Source organism: Anabrus simplex, chromosome 8, assembly GCF_040414725.1.
Source record: "Anabrus simplex isolate iqAnaSimp1 chromosome 8, ASM4041472v1, whole genome shotgun sequence".
In the NCBI taxonomy this organism is placed as follows: domain Eukaryota; kingdom Metazoa; phylum Arthropoda; class Insecta; order Orthoptera; family Tettigoniidae; genus Anabrus; species Anabrus simplex.
The window spans coordinates 67,566,975-67,590,451 of record NC_090272.1 but is presented as its reverse complement, the minus strand read 5'-3'; the positions used below and the strand labels follow the sequence as shown (position 1 = coordinate 67,590,451).

General features: G+C 38.8%; 1 protein-coding gene across 1 annotated transcript in view; it reads left to right on the top strand.

The window, feature by feature from the left end:
* LOC136878793 (uncharacterized) overlaps nt 1-18,860 on the top strand; it is a 127,174-nt gene extending 108,314 nt beyond the window's left edge. Inside the window, exons 15-16 of the mRNA XM_067152267.2 lie at nt 8,153-8,387; nt 17,394-18,860. Coding sequence (XP_067008368.2) covers nt 8,153-8,387; nt 17,394-17,536 — 378 coding nt within the window. The 3' untranslated portion in view covers nt 17,537-18,860. The remainder of the gene's footprint in view (nt 1-8,152; nt 8,388-17,393) is intronic.
* Nucleotides 18,861-23,477: the final 4,617 nt, after the last annotated feature.

Below are 23,477 nucleotides of genomic sequence, written 5' to 3'. Positions count from 1 at the left end.
CAGATGATCAAAGACACAGATGCTACCTTGTTCCCACCGAAGAAGTGAGGTAAGATCAAAAAATAGGAAATGGTGCAATCACCAAAGAAAATCAATCAGAATACAGAATTCACCTTCGAGTTTTGCGTTCACCAATTACATTTACTTTTATTTTCTCCAATCAAAAGTCTCTTCTTTTTTGCTGATCCAGTGATAATAAACGTTCGAGAAAAGTCATTGTTTACACAACAGGAAATGCACTTCCAGAACTGTGCGTGTAGGTATAGGGTGTTTCACACTAATTGACCAAGGATGAAAATATTGACATCCACAGATAAAATGATAAATGTTGATACAAACCATAAATAAGTGTTTTCAAAACAGATGGTTTAAAAATGAGTCTCCGCGGCTCAGGTGGCACGCATTGGCCTCTCACCACTGGGTTCTGTGGTTCAAATCCCAGTCATTCCATGTGAGATTTGTGCTGGACAAAGCAGAGGCGGGACAGGTTTTTCTCCGGGTACTCCTGTTTTCCCAGTCATATTTAATTCCAGCAACACTCTCCTATATCATTTCATTTCATTTCATCTGTCATTGATTAATCATTGCCCCTGAGGAGTGCGACAATGGCACGTTCGAGAAAAGTCATTGTTTACACAACAGGAAATGCACTTCCAGAACTGTGCATGTAGGTATAGGGTGTTTCACACTAATTGACCAAAGATGAAAATATTGACATCCACAGATAAAATGATAAATGTTGATACAACCCATAAATAAGTGTTTTCAAAACAGATGGTTTAAAAATGAGTCTCCGTGGCTCAGGTGGCACGCATTGGCCTCTCACCACTGGGTTCTGTGGTTCAAATCCCGGTCATTCCATGTGAGATTTGTGCTGGTCAAATGACTGGAAACAGGCTGTGGATTTTCATGATTTAAAATGATCAGGATAGGTCCAGATTTATGAGATCAAACAAATTCTTTGAAGTCCAAAATTTCAGTCCAAACAATAAAATATTATAAAAAATTAATACAATAAAATAAGAAATTTTGGATCAATTCCCACTGCTGTCTTTACACTGCCACAAATCTCATATACTGCATAGCCTTCAATGATTTGCATAAGTACTTAGTTGGTAATTGGAAAGGTGTCTGATCAAGAGAGTTTTCCTGTGACTGGATATAAACTATCTGTTAACACTAACATGGATGTAAGGCCTCGGTTACAATTTAATGCTAATATTAAAGATATAATGTTAAAAATATTAACAAAAGGAGTCAAAGTCAAATTTTATTTTTAAAAACCTCCCTTAAACTATCAATTTTTTATAATATAATATAATTTTTCATTTGACAATTAATACACATATTATGCTTGTAAATTGTAATCGCTGCTGACACGAGTTTAAATTGCAAACGTTTTTTTTAAAAAAAGCACTTCTCATTATTCTAACATGAATATTTAAGTTGTTCATTTTTTTGTTTCATTTGTGTCTATAGAATTACATGTTTGTGAGTTCTCAATCAACATATCAAGATGAATCAATGCCTGTTGATTCTTTGGCAGGTAATTCCAGAGAGAATGAAACAAAAACGAAGCAAATTAGTTCAGTAAAACAGACGGACGGTCTGGACAATCCTGTTTTCAGTAAACTCTTTTAATATATAAATGAAGAAAAACAGACTATCCAATCCTTCATAAAATGAAGGTATCAGCAAAATAAGGGAACGGCCATGAAGGATGTGAAAAAGAAAGATTCCCTACTTCTCTCAAACCTAATATTGACAGCGTTGTAAAAGAGTAAGAGCTGACCAAGGGAGGTCAGGTAGGATAGATGAAAGTGAAAAGGCTCGCACAAGTAAGTGGAAACGATGCAAGGACTCAGCTAAGGGCCTTGTGGTTGCTAACCCCACACTCTCAAATTGGGAGCCTCTTAAATCCCCTTTTTGACACCTCTTACGAGAGGTAGGGAATATAATTTATGTAATCTATGGCCTCTACCTACAAGGGGTAACTAACCTACTGCTTGCTTTAAAAAAATTATAACGATGATGTGAAAAAGAAGAAGAAACCATGGAAGTGACTGCAGTTTAGATCACACAGCTGTAAGCTTGTATTCAGGAAAGAGTGGGTTCGAACCCTACTGTCGGCAGTCCCAAAGATCGTTTTCCCATGGTTTTCCATTTTCACACCAAGCAAATGCTGGGATTGTAAGTTATCTGAATTAAGGCTACAGTTGCTTTCCTCCCACCCCTAGCCCTTTCCTATCCGATCATCATCATAATACCGTCCGGCTCCATCGCTAAATGGTTAGTGTGCTGGCCTTTGGGCACAGGGGTCCCAGGTTCGATTCCTGGCAGGGTCTGGAATTTTAACCATAATTGATTAATTTCGCTGGCACAGGGGCTGGTGTATGTGTCGTCTTCATCATAATTTCATCCTCATTACAACATGCAAGTCGCCGACGGGCGTCAAATCAAAAGACCTGCATGTGGCGAGCCAAACTTATCCTCGGGCACTTCCGGCACTAAAAGCCATACGCCATTTCATTTTCACTTCATTATAAGACCTATCTACGTCAGTGTGACATAAAACAAAATGTAAAAGAAAAATTAAGATGAAGCTGATTTCAGTTGCAAATTTGGCTACCCATTCTTCCTCTGTTCCCAAGAGCTGGTGGTAATGGTGGTGCAATAGGGCAACCATCTTCTCTTAACTCTAATCCAAGGAAATTAAAAATTAATGATGTTATTTGCTTTATGCCGCACAAACTACTTTTACGGTTTTTGGAGACGCTGAGGTGCCAGAATTTAGTTCCACAGGAGTTCTTTTACATGCCAGTAAAACTACTGAGACAAGACTAACCTATTTGAGCACCTTCAAATACCACTGGACTGAGCTTGGATTGAACCTGCCAAGTTGGAGTCAGAAAGTCAGCACCTCAACCGTCTGAGCCACTCAGCCCGGCAATCCAAGGAAAAACTGGTAGAGGTTCAATCTTACGAAGAGTGAGGGTATCAGAAAAAGAAAGCGAAGGGTTGTAAAGGGCATGAAAATGAAAAAACTCCTTCAGAGGGTGAGAGTTGACCAAGAGAGGTCAGATAGGAAAGACGAAAGTAAGTAACCTGATACAAGTGAGTGAAAGTAATACTAGACTCAGCTAGAAATCCCATGGTCACCAACCTTTGCTCCAAACTTACGAGCTGCTGTGAGTTCCCCCTTTCACTTGCCTCTTATGACAGGAAGAGGGTACCATGGATGTAACCTATGCCCCCCCCCCTCACCGGGGAACTGTTCCCAAGGTCATCGGTTTGATCCCAGATGATGTTGGTGGCATTTGAGGGTGTTTACCATAATAATAATAATAATAATAATAATAATAATAATAATAATAATAATAATAATAATAATAATAATAATAATAATAATAATAAAAATAAAAGCCCGCCTAGTCGCAATGATCATTAAGGCATCAGGTCTGTATGGTCTGACACAGAGGTTAGCTGGTTTTGAGTCCAGTTGGTTGAAAAATCTCATCTTCAGAATATTGGCCAACAAGGTAGGAGAGGTAGTGGTATACAATTTCTAATCACTAGATGGCATATCAAAAGCCTGGATTCGATTTCAAACCACTCCACAGTGTTCATATGGTGGTGATTATTGTTTTAAGAGGAAGTACAACTAGGCAACCACCCTCTATATAACACTAGTCAGAGAGAAAAAATGGAAGGGGTGCGACACTTTGAAAAATGAAGGTTTCAGCCAAAGAAAGACAAGGGCCACAAAGGGCATGAGAATGAATCACACCATAGGTCTTGAATCATCTAATACCGCTGGGGTCGGAAAAGAACAAGAGTTGACCAAGGGATATCAGATAGGATAGATTAAAGTGAGGAGCCTGGTACGAGTAAGTGGAAGTGATGCCAGGACTCAGCTAAGGGCTCCATGGTTGCCAACCCACGCACCAAAGTTCAGAGCCCCTGGGGCCCCTTATAATCACCTCTTACGATAAGCAGGGGATACCGTGAGTGTTATTTTACTACCCCCACCCACAGGGAGATATGTAGTGAGGGCATATAACACTGTTGATAGTGATTCATTCATCGGATGGGGACATAAAGCTTTGAGCAGATCCCTTGGTGTTATTCGACAGGAGTAGGCTACGTGCGAACACCAGGTTTCAACCTCTCCCTACCTTATTATCATCATCCCACATCCAGACATGCAGGTCACCCGTGGGCATCAAATATAAAGACCTGCATCAGGCGAGCTGAACGTGTCCTTGGACACTCCCGACAATGAAAGCCATATTATAATCATAATAATCATCATTTCCCATTATCCAGCTGTAGCCGGGTAGGAGCAAATATGGTTCCTCTCCACTTTCTTCGGTCTTTCTACCACTCCTCCTCCAACACTGTGTCTCAGTCCAGGTTTCTTTCTCCAATACTGCATTGTATTGTGTCCTTCCATCTCAATCATGGTCTCCGTAGCCTCTCCTTCCTTATATTTGCATTTCCATCGCCTTTTTTGGCATTCTTCCATCACTCATTCGCTTTATGTGCCCAAACCATCTTAGTCAGCTCTTCACTATTCTATCATTCATTTTTTCCACTCCAATTTCTTCCCAGATTTTCTCATTTCTTATTTTGTCTCTTCTACTATTCTGTCTCAAACTCCTCAAGAACTTCATTTTGGCTGCCTGTATTTGACTCTCATCCTTCTTTGTCATTGTCCAAGTTTCTGCTCCGTAAGTTGTTATGGGTGCGTAATACATCTTGTACATAGTTTCCTTTTCTTCCATTGGCACATCTTTGTCTCATAACATGTTTCTTTCACTATGATAGAAACTGCTTCAGCTTGAATCCTCTTACTAATTTCAGCATCCAGTCGAGCATTCTCCATTAATTCACTCCCCAGGTATTTGAACTTCTCCACTACTTCCAGGGACTTGTCTGCACGTCTAATCTCACCTTTCCCTTCTAGTCGTAACAAGAGTTTTATTTTTTTCTACACTTATTTTCAATCCACATTCTTCGATCTTCCCATTCACCACATCCAACTGTTCTTGAACATTCATGTCGTCTTCTCCCCAAATCACAATATCATCTGCAAATAACAACATGTTCATTTCTCTTCCTCCATATGCTGCTTTTGATGCTCACGATGTCATCCATTACTATTGTAAACAGGATTGGCGATAGAACACTTCCCTGTCTCAGGCCACTAATGATCTTGAATCAACTTGTCCTGCCAACTTGTGTTTGTACGCAACTACAACATTCCTGGTACATTGCCATTATCATTGCCATTTTTATTAATCCCTGTCCAATTCCTTTGCTTTTCCATTAGTTGACCTTCCACTTCTGAAACCAAACTGATTTTCCTGTATCTGAATTTCAACCCTCAACCTTATCCTACTTTCCAGTATCCTCTCCATTATCTTAGCAACATGGGATATCAGAGTAATTCCCCTGTAGTTCTTCAATACTTCCTTATTGCCTTTCTTGAAAATTGGTATGATTATTCCTTTTTGCCAATCCTCAGCGACCTCCTTATTCTCCCAGACAATCCTAAGAACTTGATATGTCCACTGCAGGCATACAGCTCCAGCTGCCTTTATCATCTCCACTGAAATTTTATCTATTCCAGCAGTTTTTCCATTCTTCATCTTTATTACTGCCATTTCAATTTCATCCATTTTAATTTCTTTATCCATTTCTTCATCAACTAATTGCCTTTCCTGGTGGTCCTTTGAATGACTGTCTTTAATTCTCATGTTCAGCAACTTCTGAAAATATTCTCTCCAACTATTTCTTATTTCTTCTGGCTTTGTTAATATTATGCCATCTTTATCCTTCACAAATCTGGTGTTTACTTGATCTCTCTTTTTTGTTTCCTAAGATACCATACAATAATTTCATGCTGCCCTGCATATCATATCTCAATATTTGTGTGAATAAGGCCCAGGTTTTCCTCTTTTCTTCCTCCACTACTTTCTTGGCCAAATTCTTTGCCTCCACATGTTTTCTTCTACTTTCTTCAGTCTTAGATGTTTTCCATGCTTTCCATGTCATTTTCAATTCCTTCATTGTAATTTTTACACTATCATTCCACCAATGTGCCTTTGTCTTGCGTAGTTCCTAATGTTCTATCACATACCTTTTCTGCACATCCACCAGTGCTTCCTTAAATCTTTTCCATTCCTCTTCAACATTTTTCATCTATGTCCTGGGTACCAAGTGTATTATTTCCCTTTGAAATTATTTTTGTATGCTTTTCTACTTCAACTTCCATACTTTAATTCTTTTTTCTCTTCTTAATGGAGGTTTTTCAATCTTTCCCACTTTCAGTTTTCCTATCATAACTCTATGATCTCCACCAAAGGCTTCTTCAGGCATGGCTGTAACATTTAAAAGGTTCTTCTGGTGTTCTTTCTCTATGTATATATAAACAATCATGGTCTTTGTTTTTCTGTCTCCCCAACCATACCTTGTAATCTTCTGACTGTTCTTCTTCCTAAACCAGGTGTTTCCAACAATCATTTGGTTCCTCATGCAAAAATCCACCAACAACTCACCTTCTGGATTTACATTTCCATATCCAAAGGGTCCTACAAAATCTTCCTTTCCATTCCAACTTGTGTATTTAGATCTCCCATTAATAGTACTTCCTTATCTTCTATCTGTCTTTACACTTCCTCTAAAAAGTCCTCTAGATGTTCATCTATGCAAACCGTTTGTGGGGCATACAACTGAAATAGATCTTTTATGCCATTTTCAAACTAGAGTCTCATCACCATCATCCTATCGTTGATGCAATTTGTAGATTCCACATATTCTTAGATTTCTTTTCTAAGTACGAGGCATGTTTTTTAAGTAAGTACCGTTTTGATATTCCGCTGATGCAGCGCTGCAGTCGTCATTCCGTGCATGCGCACTGTGTACCTGCATCTATTGGTAAGGCTGAGACGCCATTACGGCAATAGTCGCCCTTGTGTACGTTTCTTGGCAAGCATTTGAAATGGCCTCGCCGATCGAGAGTCCCGCCGACTATGGAGTCCGGTCTGTTATTCATTTTCGATGTAATCATAAAGCATCTGTTTTCTCTCACTGCTCAGTCAACTGCCCGCACCAAATCTTCACTAATGACTGAAGGTCGCCAACTCCATTCTTCATCATGCACAACTTTGCGGCCACCTTTAAATGATCAAACCATTTCCTAACCATTCCATCGCTTATCACGTTTGGTCCTCATAATCTATAAGTTTCATTTCTGTATTTATTATATTCACATATTTACATATTATTGTTCTACAAATATATGTATTGATTAGGTAGAAGCTTCAAAACTTCATATTTGTAATGTTTGGTCCATAAACTGCACAGATCTCATGATGAATATTGATAGCTTTCAAACCTTTTGCACTCAGAAAACGAATAACAGACCAGACTTCACAGTCGGCGGGACTCTCGATCGGCGAGGCCATTTCAAATGCTTGCCAACAAATATACATAAGGGCGACTATTGCCGTAATGGCGTCTCAGCCTTCCCAATAAATGCATGGAATGCCGACCGCAGCGCTGCATCGGCGGAATGTCAAAACCGTACTTACTTAAAAAACATGCCTCGTACGATGGCCACTCCATTTTCTGCTTCAGGTCCTCCACTGTAATGCAGCCTCTATCCTTCTTTCAGAGGAATCTCACCCGTACCCCTCTTCTTGGTCTCACACATTCCAAGTATGGCTATATCTTTTTCTTTCATGAAGTCAACCAGTTCTTCTGTCTTTCCCGTCAATGTCAGGATATTAACTGTCTCAATCTTGATGTAGTTTGGTGCTGGTTGTCCACTTCTCACAGTTCCCCCAGCACCCAAACAGCTGTGCGTTGCTTTTAGCAGGGGATGCCGTAACCTTTTCCAAGGCACCATATCTGCTTTATTCATATAGGCTATTGTTACGATGGGCTTGCCACACCCAAAGGCAAAGCCATATGATAAATAAATAAAATAATATCATCATTATTATCATCAAAGTCTGTAACTGTAGAAAATGTTCAGCCTTCATATTTGATGTAGTTCATAAATTACATTTTGGGAACCTGTGAAGTGTCATGTATTGTCTTTGTTATTGACCAAGATTAATAGTCCTGTATCTTTCTGTATTTGTAGATTAGAGGCGATTCTAAAAAGCTGAAAATTTGTCATTCAAGAAGATCCAAACTACCAAACAACTCAACTGGTAGTGATGGTACTCAATGTTCAACCAGTGAATCATCAAGTGAAGTTTCCATCAACCTGTCTGGAATATGCAGTGGTTATGAATATGTACTCCAGTGTCCTCCATTGTACATATCTGTGGAGTCTATTGACACACAAGGAAACTATGATTGTTCAACCAACAGTGGTAAGTATACATACAGTTTGAAAATGAAGATGGTTTGGAAAACTAGATCCTCAACAATATTCATTGCAACTAAAATACACTACTGGACTTTAAAGCTTTAATTAATTTTTGAAGAATTTGTTAGAATACCTCCTAATAATAGTGCAGGTTTGAGGATTGTCCCTGATATTCTAATACAGGGATCTCCAAAATATGGCCTGTGGGTCACATTCAGCCTGCAAAAAAGTTTAAAAAGCCCTTGGCTCAGAAAATTTTTATAAAACTGACTAATAAGAAAACTAAGATTTATCAGGGGACACAAGGGAATAAGATTGTTTTTAAATGTGGCATACAGTTCTTATAGTCTGTCCAGCTCTACAAGGGGCCACTATAATGAGTGTTGCTGTCCCTCCAACCATCCAGAAAGCTTGTTCACTTGTTCATAAATAAAAGAGACGTTGCCAGGAGCATCATGACTGCAATACTTTCTTTTACTGTGTTAACTGAACCTTCACCAACCGATCCAGGAAGTTGTATTCACTATCTCTTTATCTGAGATTTTTTTTTTTTAATAGGCCTATGTGTACACTATGTTGCTTCAGAGTAGAAGGAAGGAAGTGGACAGTGAGTGTTGTATCTTCAATGTTAATATTTTGTTATACAAAAAGAGAGCAAAAGGAATAAATTTACCTACTCTCAGAGACATCACAAATGAGGCAAGCCATTCACCAGCAGTAACTACATAAAAAAGTATGTTTTTAATTATGACTGAAGAAATGTGTGCTAACAAAATCAAACGCTGTAAGGCAATTAGCCTTTCAGCAAACACAGTGGCATGGCAAGTTGAAGACAATGGCTGTAATCTTTCTACTCAGTTAACAAAAAGGCTTCAAAATTTCTGTGGTTCTAAACAGTCCCAAATGAGTATAGATGCTGCTTGTTGTTTTAAGGGGCCTAACATCTAGGTATGGCAAACTACCTCACTCCTCATCTTGCCTAGTACGCCTCATTTTGGTGCTGCCATTGGTTTTTGGGGTTTCCATATAACCGCATAACCTTTGCTGGTGCTATTTGAGGATCCAACCAGCCTCTGGGCTGATGACCTAACAGACAGACAGAACATCTAGGTCATCGGCCCCTGATGGTTCGAAATGAGATGAAATGCACTGACAAAATAAAAATACAAAATCCTCCACTGACCAGAATTCAAAGCATGAGGACGAAAAATGAACGGATGGATATGAATTTAAAACAATCAGTGGAGCTGACCCACAATGCCTCAGTAATACTGATCAAGGGACTGCTTCTATAGCTCAATACTGAATCCATGATGCTTGCAAACTAAAGGGGTCCAAAATATAGGTCATCGGCCTCTCATAATGGTACTTATCGCTTGGGAAGTAGAACCATGGTATTTGTCATGGTGCGGTACTAATCAAAAGTATCGTAGACTCGCAGTATTCCACACATTATGGTACTACTCACAGGTAATGAAATTCGTACATGTAATACAGACCTATGGTGTTTTGCACATAGCGGCGCCATTTACAGGCATCGCAAACCTATGGTTTTCATCACATAAGTGTACTAACCACAGGGATTCGTACTATCCTGTGGTGTTCGTTATATAGTGGGTACTAATCATAGGCAAGCCAGAACCCTGGTGTCGCTCATATAGTGCTACTAATCACAGCTACCGCAAAGCCTGACCGCACGGTGCTCCTGCGTGCTACTAATCACAAACCTATTTGGTACCTTACATAGTGGTACTATGTGCAAGTAATAGTGACCCAGGGTGTTCCCCGTGTGGTGGTACTAATCACAAGTAGTTTCATGGTTCTAATCCAATCATCCCTTAGTCGCCCCTTTTAGTCGCCTTTTACGGCAGGCAGGGGATACCGTGGGTGTATTCTTCGTCTGCATCCCCCACCCACAGGGGGTTGTGTGTTTGGTCCGCGAGAGGTATTTTATTTCCCTCAAGTTCGCCGGCAAACCGGTTAGGACCCCCTATCCGCCACCTGGGATGCGCTACGTGGGAGTATCACCTCTTCCCCTGCTACGCCAGCATAGTAGGTTCGTGGGACGAGTATGGAGAAGTCACTAATACAGCTCAAGTTTTGCTACTTTTAGAGGTGTTAGTGGAGAGTGTGAAGTTACTAATGAACTAGCAGATCTGATTAGCTTCGTGGTACAACAAGAGGTGAGGATATTTTCATGGAAGAGTTGAACTTTCTTTCTGAGAAATACACCTTTCTTTCTTAGCTCAAATGTGTTACAACAGATGGTGAAAAAATATGTATGGCAAAAATGCATGTTTCATTGTAAGACTAAATGCATAGGCTCTCTGTGGGAGGTTGGTAGACATGTCATGTGTAATGAATCCTGTGATTTCCATAGTAAATTTCATAAGATCTCATGGATTCAAATATCAGCAGTTCAAGTCTTTTCTAAAAAAGGTAGAATCTGTCATCAGATCTCCCAAGGCACACAGTGTTTAGGTGGCTGAGTTGGTGTAAACATTTGTGAAGGTTTCTTTGTTTGAGAGTAGAGATTGAAATATTTCTAAATGATTTTAAAAAAAAGTGGACTTCCTGTCTGATAAGGGGTGGCTTTGAAGACTAGCTTTTTTAGCTGATGATGTTCTCCATTCAGGGGGAGTGCAGTGTTATCTGTGACCATTATATACATGTCAAAGGTTTTAGACTTTTTCAATGACACATTCCTCAGAAAACTTTTTCCCATTTTGCTGGTTGTGAGTCATTCAAGAGTGAACATGATTGACAGTTTCCACTCTTGTTTACTATGACAACTCTTGATGATCTGAAGAAATAGTTCTCAGACTTACAGGAGCAGGATTTTCTATAACCCTCATTTTCTGATGAAACTGAAGATGCTCAACCAGCATTGCAAATGAATTCAATGATCTGCAAACTGCCATGTAGGACAAGTTCAAAGAAGTTTACGTGAAGAACAGATGCTGTGTAATTTCCTCCACTAGGGGACCAGTACCCAACTAAAGGACCACCTCCGCCCCTAGGCCTTTAGAGAGTCGGGTTACTTACCGCTGACCAACACTCGGCGTTAAGGCACTGGCGGTATGTCTACTTAATCCTGTAGTAGATAACTCTGGTGATACTGGTGCTAAAAACGTTGTTTAATACATTTTTAACATTTCCTTATAGTCTTTTATTTCTGATAAAATGGCTTGATTTGGACCCCACTGAGACTCAAAGCTTGGTTGCTGCCAGGGATTTTTTCCTTTTTCTTTTTTTCTCGGTGATTATCATTTACAGCCATGTCAAACCTGGGGCCCTCTGAGCCAAAAGCCACTATTCTGGCCATTCAGACAAGAAGCTGGACATGTACTTCTATATGAAAAGGAAATGTTGCCTGTCTCCTTGTTGAAGAAACATCATGTCTAAAACACTGGAAGGAATTTCATGAACTTTTGTACAAATATTCTCATATAAGAAAATATTGACCTGAAAATACATTTTTTCAAATTATTTACAAAAACAAGATGGTGTAATAGATTAAAATGAGATGGTGTCTGTTTATTTCTCATTCAATCATATCTGAACTCCAGAACCAATTGAGCTGAAATATTCACATCAAACACTTGAATTTTCAATAATAAACTGTTCCAAAATGGTGGTTGTTAATATGTCAGTATTTAATGAACTTGAACATGTTTTATCTCCTAAAAACTGAAATAATGGGCAAATGGTTAGTCCTATCATGAAGGTGAACCCGGTGCATGTATTTGGAATTCTGTTTTCTACAAAAATCAGTCATACCGTATGCATTTTCTTCGTAATCTTAATTGTTCTCTGGGAAATTATGCTTTTACGTCTTAAAGCATGCATTCCAGAGCACCTGCCAGCAAAATGCTGTACAAGGAGGTCTTTGAAAATGAATTCACAAGGTTGCTTGCTAGTTGTAGTGGTGGTAATTATTGTTTTAAGAGGAAGTAAAACTGGGCAACCATCCTCTATTAACACTAATCAGAGGAGAAAGAAAAAGGAGAGGATCTGACACTTCAAAAAATGGAGATTCCAGCCAAAGAAAGAGAAGGACCATGACGGGCGTGAAAATGAATGATTCCCTAGGCCTCTAATACTTTCAGGGTCAGAAAAAAACAAGAACTGACTAAGGGAGGTCCAATAAGATAGATGAAAGTGAAGAGCCTAGCACAAGTAAGTGGAAACAATGCCAGGACTCAGCTATGGGCCCTGTGGTCACTAGCTCACACTCCCAAGTTAAGAGCCCCTGGGGCCCCTTTTAGTCACCTCTAATGACAGGCAGGAGATAATGCTATTTGCTTTACGTCGCACCGACACAGGCAGGTCTTATGGCAACGATGGGATAGGAAGGAGCTAGGAGTGGGAAGGAAGCGGCCGTGGCCTTAATTAGGTACAGCCCCAGCATTTGCCTGGTGTGAAAATTGGAAACCACGGAAAACCATCTTCAGGGCTGCCGACAGTGGGGCTCGAACCCACTATCTCCCGAATACTGGATACTGGCCGCAATTAAGCGACTGCAGCTATCGAGCTCGGTCAGGAGATAATGTGGATGCATTCTACCACCCCAGGTTGACAGCTAAGCTCATTTCATTTCCATTGCCTTAAAAATTACACCTTACACGCCAACAATGGGTACAAACAGAAGTTACTGATCACCAATAATAAATATAATATGATTAACTGAATAAGAAATCAATTACAAAATTATTAATATAATTTTATGCAGTTGGACAAGAGGTGGTGCCTTGATGCCTTGATGCAGTGGCTCTCATATCAAGTGTTCTAGAATTGAATCCTGGCAACATTCAGTGGAATTTTTCTAATGGATTGGCATGTAGTGACAGGAAGGGCATCGAGCCTGACCTAGGTCAAATCCAAACTGAGCCAGGCTGCTCCACCAAACACACATAAATTTTCTTTACAATTTGCTTTACATTTGCCTGGTGTGAAAATGGGAAATCACAGAAAACCATCTTCAGGGCTGCCAACAATGGGGTTCAAACTTACTATCTCCCGGATGCAAGCTCACAGCTGCAAACTCAGAGCTAATAATAATCGTATGGCCTCAGCTACCGTGTGCAGACATTTCAATTTGACGCCATCTGGCTGTCTGCTCGTCAATTTCGATGTTCCGTTTTACTCTAGGCCCACTAGATGACAGACCGAGTAAACCGAAACTCTCTTGGGCGTCTATGGCTGAGATTGAATGAATTTTGTCGGGTAAACACCAAATGTGTCACCAGAGATCTTTTACATGCCGACATCGTATGACATGGAGTGTCGAATGGACTTTTCTCCACCCTTCAAAAATCTGACTACCTCTGCCGGGTTTGACCCCGCTATCTTGGGATTCAGAGGCTGACACTCTACCACTGATCCACAGAGGCAGCTAACTCAGAGCTACATTACCCTAACTGCAACACATAAATACAGGGCAAAATAAAATAACACCTTTCATTACTTCCTCCCTTTGAAAGGAAAGTCTAACTAACTGTATATAAGGAAGTTCATGATGTAGCTGTTAACCACTCAATGTGGATTGCCGCACATTGCACACCGTCTCCTCAATGCTCTCTGTCGTAGAGTGACATGCATGCATGCACATAGCAGTGTCTGCTTTGTGTGTCTATCCAGCGACTGGTGACTGGTTCTTGCAATATTAAAAATGTAGCAAGATTTATCTATAGATGAAGCATCGATCTTTCATTTGATATGTATATCTATCGAGTGTGTATCGATTATTATGTACATCAGTTCTGAAAGAGCAAGATAATTTTTTCATTGACATAGCAACTAAATGTGTTCTTGTGATTGCGGATTCAGAAATGAACAATGTTTTAGCAGATAATAGTACAGAAATTTTGGTTTAGTTAAACATGGACTTGGATATAGAATCTGAGAGTGAAAGTAGAGATGGTAACTGTGATGTGCAGGAAAACATCAGCCATAATATTATTGATGGTAGTTTTGTGTGGAATGACATGGGTAATTGCTGAGAGCAAAGGGAATTGTTCACAGCACATTGTAAATATCCATAGATAATTTCAGTAACTTATGCTATGTGTGTGTTTATGTATTATTAACAAACTGTAGCTGCCTCTGTGGATCCGTGGTAGAGTGTCGGCCTCCGGATCCCAAGATAGCGGGTTCAAACCCGGCAGAGGTAGTCGGATTTTTGAAGGGCGGAAAAAAGTCCAATCGACACTCCATGTCGTACGATGTCGGCATGTAAAAGATCTCTGGTGATACATTTGGTATTTACCTGACAAAATTAATTAAAATCTCAGCCATAGACGCCCAAGAGAGATCCGGTTTACTCTAGGTCCGCTAGATGGCAGACAGAGTAAACCGGAACGTCGAAATTGACGAGCAGACAGCCAGATGGCGTCAAATCGAAATGTCTGCAAACGGTAGCTGAGGCCATACGATTATTATTATTATTATTATTATTATTATTATTATTATTATTATTATTATTATTATTATTATTATTATTATTATTATTAACAAACTGTGAAAATTTTGATAAAATCCATTGAAACTTATGTCTGTTATGCCTGATGAACTACATAAATGCCTGCACTCAGAGCATGCTTGGTGCTATACTCCTCCTGCAGCACAGGGTAGCCAGGTAGTAAAAGTCCTCCCACAGTGAGAGGTTAATGGAAACATGCACCATACTGACATTATTGCAATCTCACCAAAAACCAAGACTGCAACGATTACTGAACCCACACTGCATTTTAAGACTCATTCTTAGAGAGTTAACAGTAGTTGACTGCAAGAAAATACATATCCACTCTCCTGCAGTTCCTTACTACAAAGAGAAGTATCAGCTATCTGAAATCACAATCAAAGGAATACTGAAAGAAGCTAGAAGAACAAGTCCTCTTCTGTTCCAACTCTTTCAAAGAATGATGTTTAAACAGTTCTGTCTTAATGGCTATTTTGAGGAACTCTCTCTATAGACATGGCAGAAATGACAAAAAAGAAAAACAAAATAGAATAAAAATGAAAAATTAAGAAGTGTTTAGTATACTTTGTCTTGTGGCAGTCCGTGCATGATTCTGGGAGGTTGTTTTTAATAAAACAATAATTATTTCAGCCACATCAGAAATTTGCTTTACTTCTCCAATTTTGCTCGTCCGGCAAACTACACTGCTTCACAAAATCCCAATTAAGTTTCACTTGGATTCTGATGTTGTTCTGATAAAAAGTTCCTTAAAGGAAATTTTGTACCTCCCATCGGATACTAAGAATCATATACTCTATACGGGGGAATGAATTCACGTGATAACATTGTAGTAGCGATGAGAGTGATAATCTCTTAGCCTATGTTATCTTTGAGAGCTCCAACTAGGACGCCGCCCAGTTCAGGGCTGTATTGACGGCTATTCATTTAATGGCCTCAATAATTTCATTTATGTCAGGCTTTTTATGTCAGTAATGAAATCCATTAAAAGGAAAGAACATGGAGATATCAAAGCCTTCACATTTGCAGATGATGTTACGATCTGGAGTGACTCAGAAGAGGAATTGGGAGAGAGAATGCAAAGCTGGAATGAGGAGTTTAAAAAATATGGTTTAAACATCAGCAAGACCAACACGGTGGTGATGAAAGTGTATGGGGAAGGAGCAGAACCAATAGTCATGTTAAATGAAGCCCAACTGGACAGCGTTCCAGTTTTCAAATACTTGGGTAGTGTTATATCAAATGACAACCTAGCAAAACATGAGGTGAACAATCGAATCAATAAGGCAACACAATTTTACCACCAGGTAAGACACCTGCTGTGGGATGAGCAAATACCTATGAAAACAGAAATGACATTGTACAAGTCCTATTATACACCAATTCTTACATACAGTCTCGAAACCACAACACTGACCAATAGAGATAATTCCAAACTTCAGGCAGCTGAAATGAAATTCCTTCGCACTATGATCCAGAAAACCAGGAAAGACAAGATTAGGAATGAGAAAATTAGAGAAGAAGTAGGAATAGATGATTCTCTCCTCAATAAGATTCAGATATCAAGACTGAAGTGGTTTGGTCATATGAAGAGGATGCCAGTAAACAGAACTGCAAGGAAGGAATTTGACAGAAAAGTAGAAGGAAGACGACCCTTGGGAAGGCCACAAAGGAAATGGATAGATTTAGTTAAGAATAATGTACTGCTGAGAGGTCATGATTGGGACAAGTTGGTGGAGGAAGAATGGTACAAGGACAGGATGAGATGGAGGAGGCTCGTATACCACACCCGGGAAACTGGAGATGGTTTAGGATGATGATGATGATGATGATATGTCAGGCTTTTTTCATTTTAATGTACCGGTATCTGTTTTCTCTAAGATTTGCATAATGCATGTTTTAGATTTACATATTCCTAACTGAGTCAGTATTTCAGTTCACTTTATATGAATTATTTAAATTTTTTTTTTTTATTCATTTGAAAAGTGGGAGACAATTGATAGCTTCAGTTTCAACAATCGTCATACTTTAGGTCTATCATTCTTAATGAAATATTTCTTGCTGTCTGCTGTCCATAGAATTTTCATGTTTTTCTGTCAATCATTCACGAACCGAACTGTTATTCCCTCACTGTACTTGAAACATGCAACATAACACAACTGATGATATAGGAAAATTCGCAACTGTAGTCAATATTATTAAGGTCAATTCAGGAACATCCTGCTACCATACGTGACAGTAGACAGTACTATTTGAAACCGCCTGACATAGGGTTGAGTGACCAATACCAAACCAGACAAACTAATGAAGACTTTGTACCATGTAAATTCATCTGGTTTGTCAGGGGACTGCTAAATGCTAAGTGAGTTAATCCCAACAGAAAAAAACCTTGATTATGTTCGGCCTAGCAAGTTAGTAAGAGATTTTTGTAAATTTGCTTTCAATTCAAGTTAGTTTTTAAATTTAATATAGCATTATTTTACTAGTTCATGATGTATGTTGTTTGATTTAATTTTTTTTCCTCTTCCATAGCTTGCAGAGATCTAGACGACGTGCTGTACACTGTAACACACACTGGACTGACATGTGGAGTGGGAAGATTCTTAGCCAGTCCCTTCACCCTGACACTTGGAGTCATGCTGATGGCACTCAAGTCATTCTTTGGAAGCAGTTAGTTTGATGTAGAAGATGAAAAGTAGAAATATTTATACGAATAACTTGTTGTTTGTGAAATTTTGTACATAGTTCACAAAATGTCAGAGGGAAATGTAGAAAAATTGTTTCCCATGATAGAGTGTTCCATAAACCATAGGAAAGGACTTGCTCTCTGAGTGTTGTTTTACTTTTAAATTACCTCCTTTTATCACAATGAACAATCTTCCCTTTGGGAAATATTATCAGAAATATTTAAATGATCTCCTCCACCAAAAATAAAACCAGTGAAGAACTAGCATTTACACTAAGACATATGACTACTGATTGAACATTTTTATTTATTTGTTTTCTCTAAGATTTGCATATTGTATGTTTTAGATTTATATATTCCTAATTGAGTCAATATTTAGTTCACTTTATAAGAATTATTTAAATTTTATACTAATCATTTTGTTTTCATTTAAAAAATCTGATGAAATTTAAATTTGTTTTAAAAATCTAGTACTGCTACTGTAACCAAAAACAGAGCACATTTAACAATGCATATGAAAAGAATTCAATTGAGAGTAAGGAAAATAATTATAACATCGTCCACTAATAAAATAAAGGATTCTTTTCTTTTTGTTACCATGTGCTCAACATCAACTTTTAATCCTATTTGCATGTGGTTGTAAAGAGGAGAGGGAAGAAAAATGATGGTGGTGGTAGTAATCATGGTTGTTGTTTTTAAGGGTCGAGACAATTAAGAAATTATGTTCCTAAAATAATTCTTAAAATGTATTCAAATTTACTTAAGACTGATGAATCAAGAAACAATCAACTTTCATTTAAGTCCATTGTCAATTATGTTTAAATATTTTCTTGAATAATGATCAAAATTATGCAGTTTTAACACCCAGAATTTATATTTCAAGAAATGCAATACCTACCAGTAGTTCCTTAAGGAATGGACCAGATATGTTTTCATTGGTATTTTAAAATAGTTTCATGAGAAAATCTCAAAAGAAATTCATGGAACAGTATCAAGATGGCTGAAATGTGAACAAACCGATTATGTTTTAAAAGTAAATAAAATGATAGAAACAAATTGACAAAAGTGAATCTGTACTGCATAGAATAAAGCTTTCTAATAAAGAAAGAAGATGCCATTTTGACTGACTTCACATTAACTTAATCCTTGAAGTAAAATAGAATTTTACTCCAGCTGTACAGTAAACAATTGTAGTTTGTTATAAATAGTCTCTCACTGTCTTGTTTTGAAAACAGGTCAATGTAAAAGTTCATACATGTTTTTGAAATACATTTTTTAATAAAAATAAACCATGCAGTAAATGTGATTTGAAATTATGGTTGTTATTTTAAGGTTTTCTGCATATTGATATTCAGCTCCTACCTTCCAACTTAAATTTTTTAAAAAAAATATGACTGCTTGAAACAGCCTTTTCAAAATTGCCTTCCATCTGCAGGAGAGATGCAAATTTGCAAATGGCTAAAAGTGCTGTATTCAGAATATTGGCCAGACAGTGTTTAAAGGAATGTTATTTTTGGTCTGACTGAAGTGAACATTTTATGTTCGAGGCTAAGAATTCTGGAACGACAGGTTGTTAGAGGTTTTAGTGAATTCCTGACAGAGAAGAAAATGTCTGCTACACTATTGGCATTAATAAATACTATCAAGAGCATTCTCATCTCTGTTGCTGAATATGAGCATGGCTTTTACCAGACGAAGAACCCTGATTATCACACCAACAGGAGCTTCTCTACAAATGAAGGCAGGGAGTACATTGATGTTCATTAAGTTGGGTTTCCTCTGCATGTTTTTCAAGCCCTACCATATATCAGTTCCTGGTTAATGAAGGCAGACATTTGGTAAGACACAAAGGATGAGGAATGAACTCTTGTGAAGATGGAAGCGACTGTGAAAATTAAGGCATTTTAAACCATTTTTCCACTTGTGCATTAGGGTACGTTTATGCTGCAGCCTGGCTGCTGGCACATCGCCAAGCTTCGCTGCTCGATGTTAGGCGATGATGAAACAAACCAATGGATTTCAATTGGTGCTTTTACCCTGGAGGCCGGCTCATAGCTGCACTGCTGGCTGCTATCCTTGCCACATCCATGGTCTCAAACACGTTTGATTTTCGAGCCTGGCCCATCGCCAGCTATCCTGTAACATGGACTGTGATTGGTTCTTTCAAGGTCACCCGCTCTCCCACTCTTCCTCTCTTCCTCTCTTCACACTCTATACACATGTTCAGTGATCACTTGCTCACTTGCTATCTGACCCTGTCTTCGAACACATTGCGATTTGGAGCCAGCGGCATGTGTATCATCACAAGAGTTTCATATGAGATAAAAGGAGTGACGAGATGACGAGCGGCCAGTAGACCTTTTCCTACGTTTTATGAGGGAGAGTGGCTTGTTTTATCATGTTTAAAAGTAAAGTTTCTATTTGTGTTTTAATTGGTTTATTGTTAACTATTCTTTTACTCTACCGAGCGAGTTGGTCATGCGATTAGGGGCGAGCAGCTGTGAGCTTGCATCCTGGAGACAGTGGGTTCGAACTCCACTGTCGGCGGCCCTGAAGATGGTTTTCTGTGGTTTCCCATCTTCACACCAGAAAACTTCTGGGGCTGTACCTTAATTAAGACCACGACTGCTTCCTTCCTATTCAGAGGCCTCTTCTATCCCACCGTCGCCATAAGACTTATCTGTGTCGGCGCGACGTAAAACGAATAGCAAAAAACCTTTTTTTCTATTGACTATGTGTTTTCTGTATTTTTAATTGGAATTAAATATATTATTTTACTTCTATGTCAGTGCCGTATTCAATTTTATTACGTTTTACTCTTTTGTAACTTTAGAAGAAAATAAGGCATTGCGAATTAGATCCACTGCTTATTTTAAATTCATAATAATTTTCCTCATCATTATCATTTTTCTAATCTACCAAGCTCGATAGCTGCAGTCGCTCAAGGGAGGCCAGTATCCAGTAATCGGGAGATTGTGGGTTCGAGCCCCACTGTCGGCAGCCCTGAAGTTGGTTTTCCGTGGTTTCCCATTTTCACACCAAGGCAAATGCCGGGGCAGTACCTTAATTAAGGCCACGGCCGCTTCCTTCCAATTCCTAAGCCTTTCCTCTCCCATCGTCGCCGTAAGACCTGTCTGTGTCGGTGCGACGTAAAGCAAATAGCATTTTTCTAATCCTAGTCAGTGGGTTAATTATAACTTTTAATCCATTTCATCACATCTCGTACCATCAGGGGCCGATGACCTACATGTTAGCCCACTTTAAACAACAAGCATCATCATCAAACTATGGAATGACGTGGCAAAAGAATGCGGAACGATTGCGTCAACTTTGTTCTTTTATTCTTGCCATTTTGGGGACCTCTATCATTACAAGCAGGTGATTTATATAAAGTACCTTGTTTTTCATGGAAAGTTCGACAGTTATTTTTTCAAACGGTAAACACATTTTGTTAAGGAGACCTAACTAAAGTCAAAATGACATACTCCATAACCCCCTATTTTACATTATTCAAAAGTACACTATTTAATTACGAAATGAAGCATTTGTAGCTTCGTTCTTCAATCAACTCCCGTAGTAGAATTGCACTGAAAAATCCAGGCGAAGCATTTTACACTTTTTATTTCACATTCAGTACACCAAATTATTGTAAGATACACTCGCCAACAGAACTGCGACTCACTTGTTAAAAAAAATCTCTGAATTTATTCCGCACTTCAGAAGCTTCAGCTGGAGCTGTGTTGTTTCTCCTCAACGGGGTAGCTCTTGGAAGTACGTCTTCGTAGTCTAAGTGGATTTTTTTTTTTCTATTTGCTTTGCGTCACACCAACACAGATATATCTTACGGCGTCGGTGGGATAGGAAAGGCCTAGGAAATGGAAGGAAGCGGCCATGGCATTAATTAAGGTACAGCCCCGGCATTTGCCTGGTGTGAAAATGGAAAACCACGGAAAACCATCTTCAGGGCTGCCGACAGTGGGGCTCGAACCCACTATCTCCCGATTACTGGATACTGGCCGCACTTAAGCGACTGCAGCTATCGAGCTCGGTAGTCTAATTGTTCATGCCCTCTATATCTATAATCAAATTATGCAAAATACAAACCGCCTTAACTATCAGTTCCTCTGTTTTGAATTTTCGACTACAGCTGAGAGCTGCCAGCAGCGTGCGCGCTGGACTGCTGTAGGGTATAAGCTCCACGGTGAGCAGCGAGGTTATAGCCAGCAGCGAGGTGCTAGGGCGAGCATCCATGAGCCAGCAGCGAAGCTGCAGCATAAACGTACCCTTAAGGTTTGAGGTTTTACATCCATTTCAACATAGTATAACATCAATTTGTCAAAAGTAAAAGAATTAGAGCCACAAAGGTCAGACATATTTTTATTTCCTTGTGTTATGATATGAGGAATTCTGGTAAACTTGTTGTTAGAAAAAAAAGTCCTGTTGATAAACACTATCTTAGTCATTCCCAAACTTTCCAGTCTGTAGACTCTTTGAAAACAATTTAAAATTTCATGGACCCCTGTGTGTTTAGAAATAAAACAAACAGTATACATGTTAAATAATTCAAATGTATTCATATCAAAAGCTGGCCCCGTGGTCTAAGAGTAGCTTGTCTGCCTCTCACCTGGAGGCTCCAGATTCGATTCTTGGCTTGGTCAGGCATTTTGATCTGGATATGGGGGCTAGTTCTAGATTCATTCAGCCAATGTATAACTGACTCTCCTTTACATCCTTACTACAACCCCTAATTACACTCATAACCATATGAAGAGATCTGTAACCTTCTTTTTAAAACATGGAAGTACTTATAGTGATCCTCATGAACTACTTTACCTCCATCCCCACAGTAAATAAAACTTAGAGGACTTTTCTCTTTCTGAAACTTACAACCTAAACAAAGGACTGATGAGAAGAGAGCCAAATCTATTTGAAGACAGCAGCATTTGAAGATGTAGAGATTGTACAATAACTCATGCCATGTTAAGAAAACAGTATTCCTCTTATGGCAACAGGGTTGCCATTTCGAACGGCTCTGCTCAACAGCTTTATGGGAAATTTGTGAAATTCAGTTTTTAAGTTCAAGATAAAAGGGGGAAGAAAATAACCTGCAAATTAAGCACAGTTTAGTTTGGTTTATTTTCCAGCCTCATCCATTGAGTAAATATATCACTCTATTAATGCTGAAGAAAGAAATCGCACTCGTAGGCTAATTAATCACATAACACTCACTCAGCACAAGACAAGTATGCACTGATAAAACATACACATCACATAAATAGACGACTTCTCTACAACAATAATAAACTGCCAGGACTCAGAGTAATGGATTACGCATTACATGTACCACAGCGACAGAGAAGGAAACTGAAGGAAGGCAACAAAGCGGTGGCTGTTCCCACCATTGTGGTTCTTCCCTGCAAATGTATTTATGAAATAGCAAAGCTTCAATAGTTATTTTGATAATGCATGGGCAAAAACTGCCACATCCTTCTTTCTTTCATAATACAGTATAAATGACATGATAATATTCCTTAATCACAAGGAATTATGGGTGTCTAAGAGGGGGTTTGTTAGCTCATTGTTGGTCCATAAGAGCAATACTGTTTTCTTAACATGGAATGATCTATAGTCCTTTTCTGTTTTATTTCTTTTCTTCCTCTTCTTTTGGATTTATTTAGTTATATGCTCCTTTTGATGTTTCTATCTTTCTATATAAGACTTCATTTAACAGCAAGTTGCATATTGTTGTGAAAATATAATTTCTAATTACCGGTGCCTCTAGATGAAGAATAATACCTATAAGTGTGTCTTATTGAAATATGTGAACACCAATGAATGGATTTATATGTAAATACATATCTCTTTAGGAAGCTAAAATTAATTATATTTTGCATTATCTTTACGAATCATGACGTGTGAAGTTGAAAAAT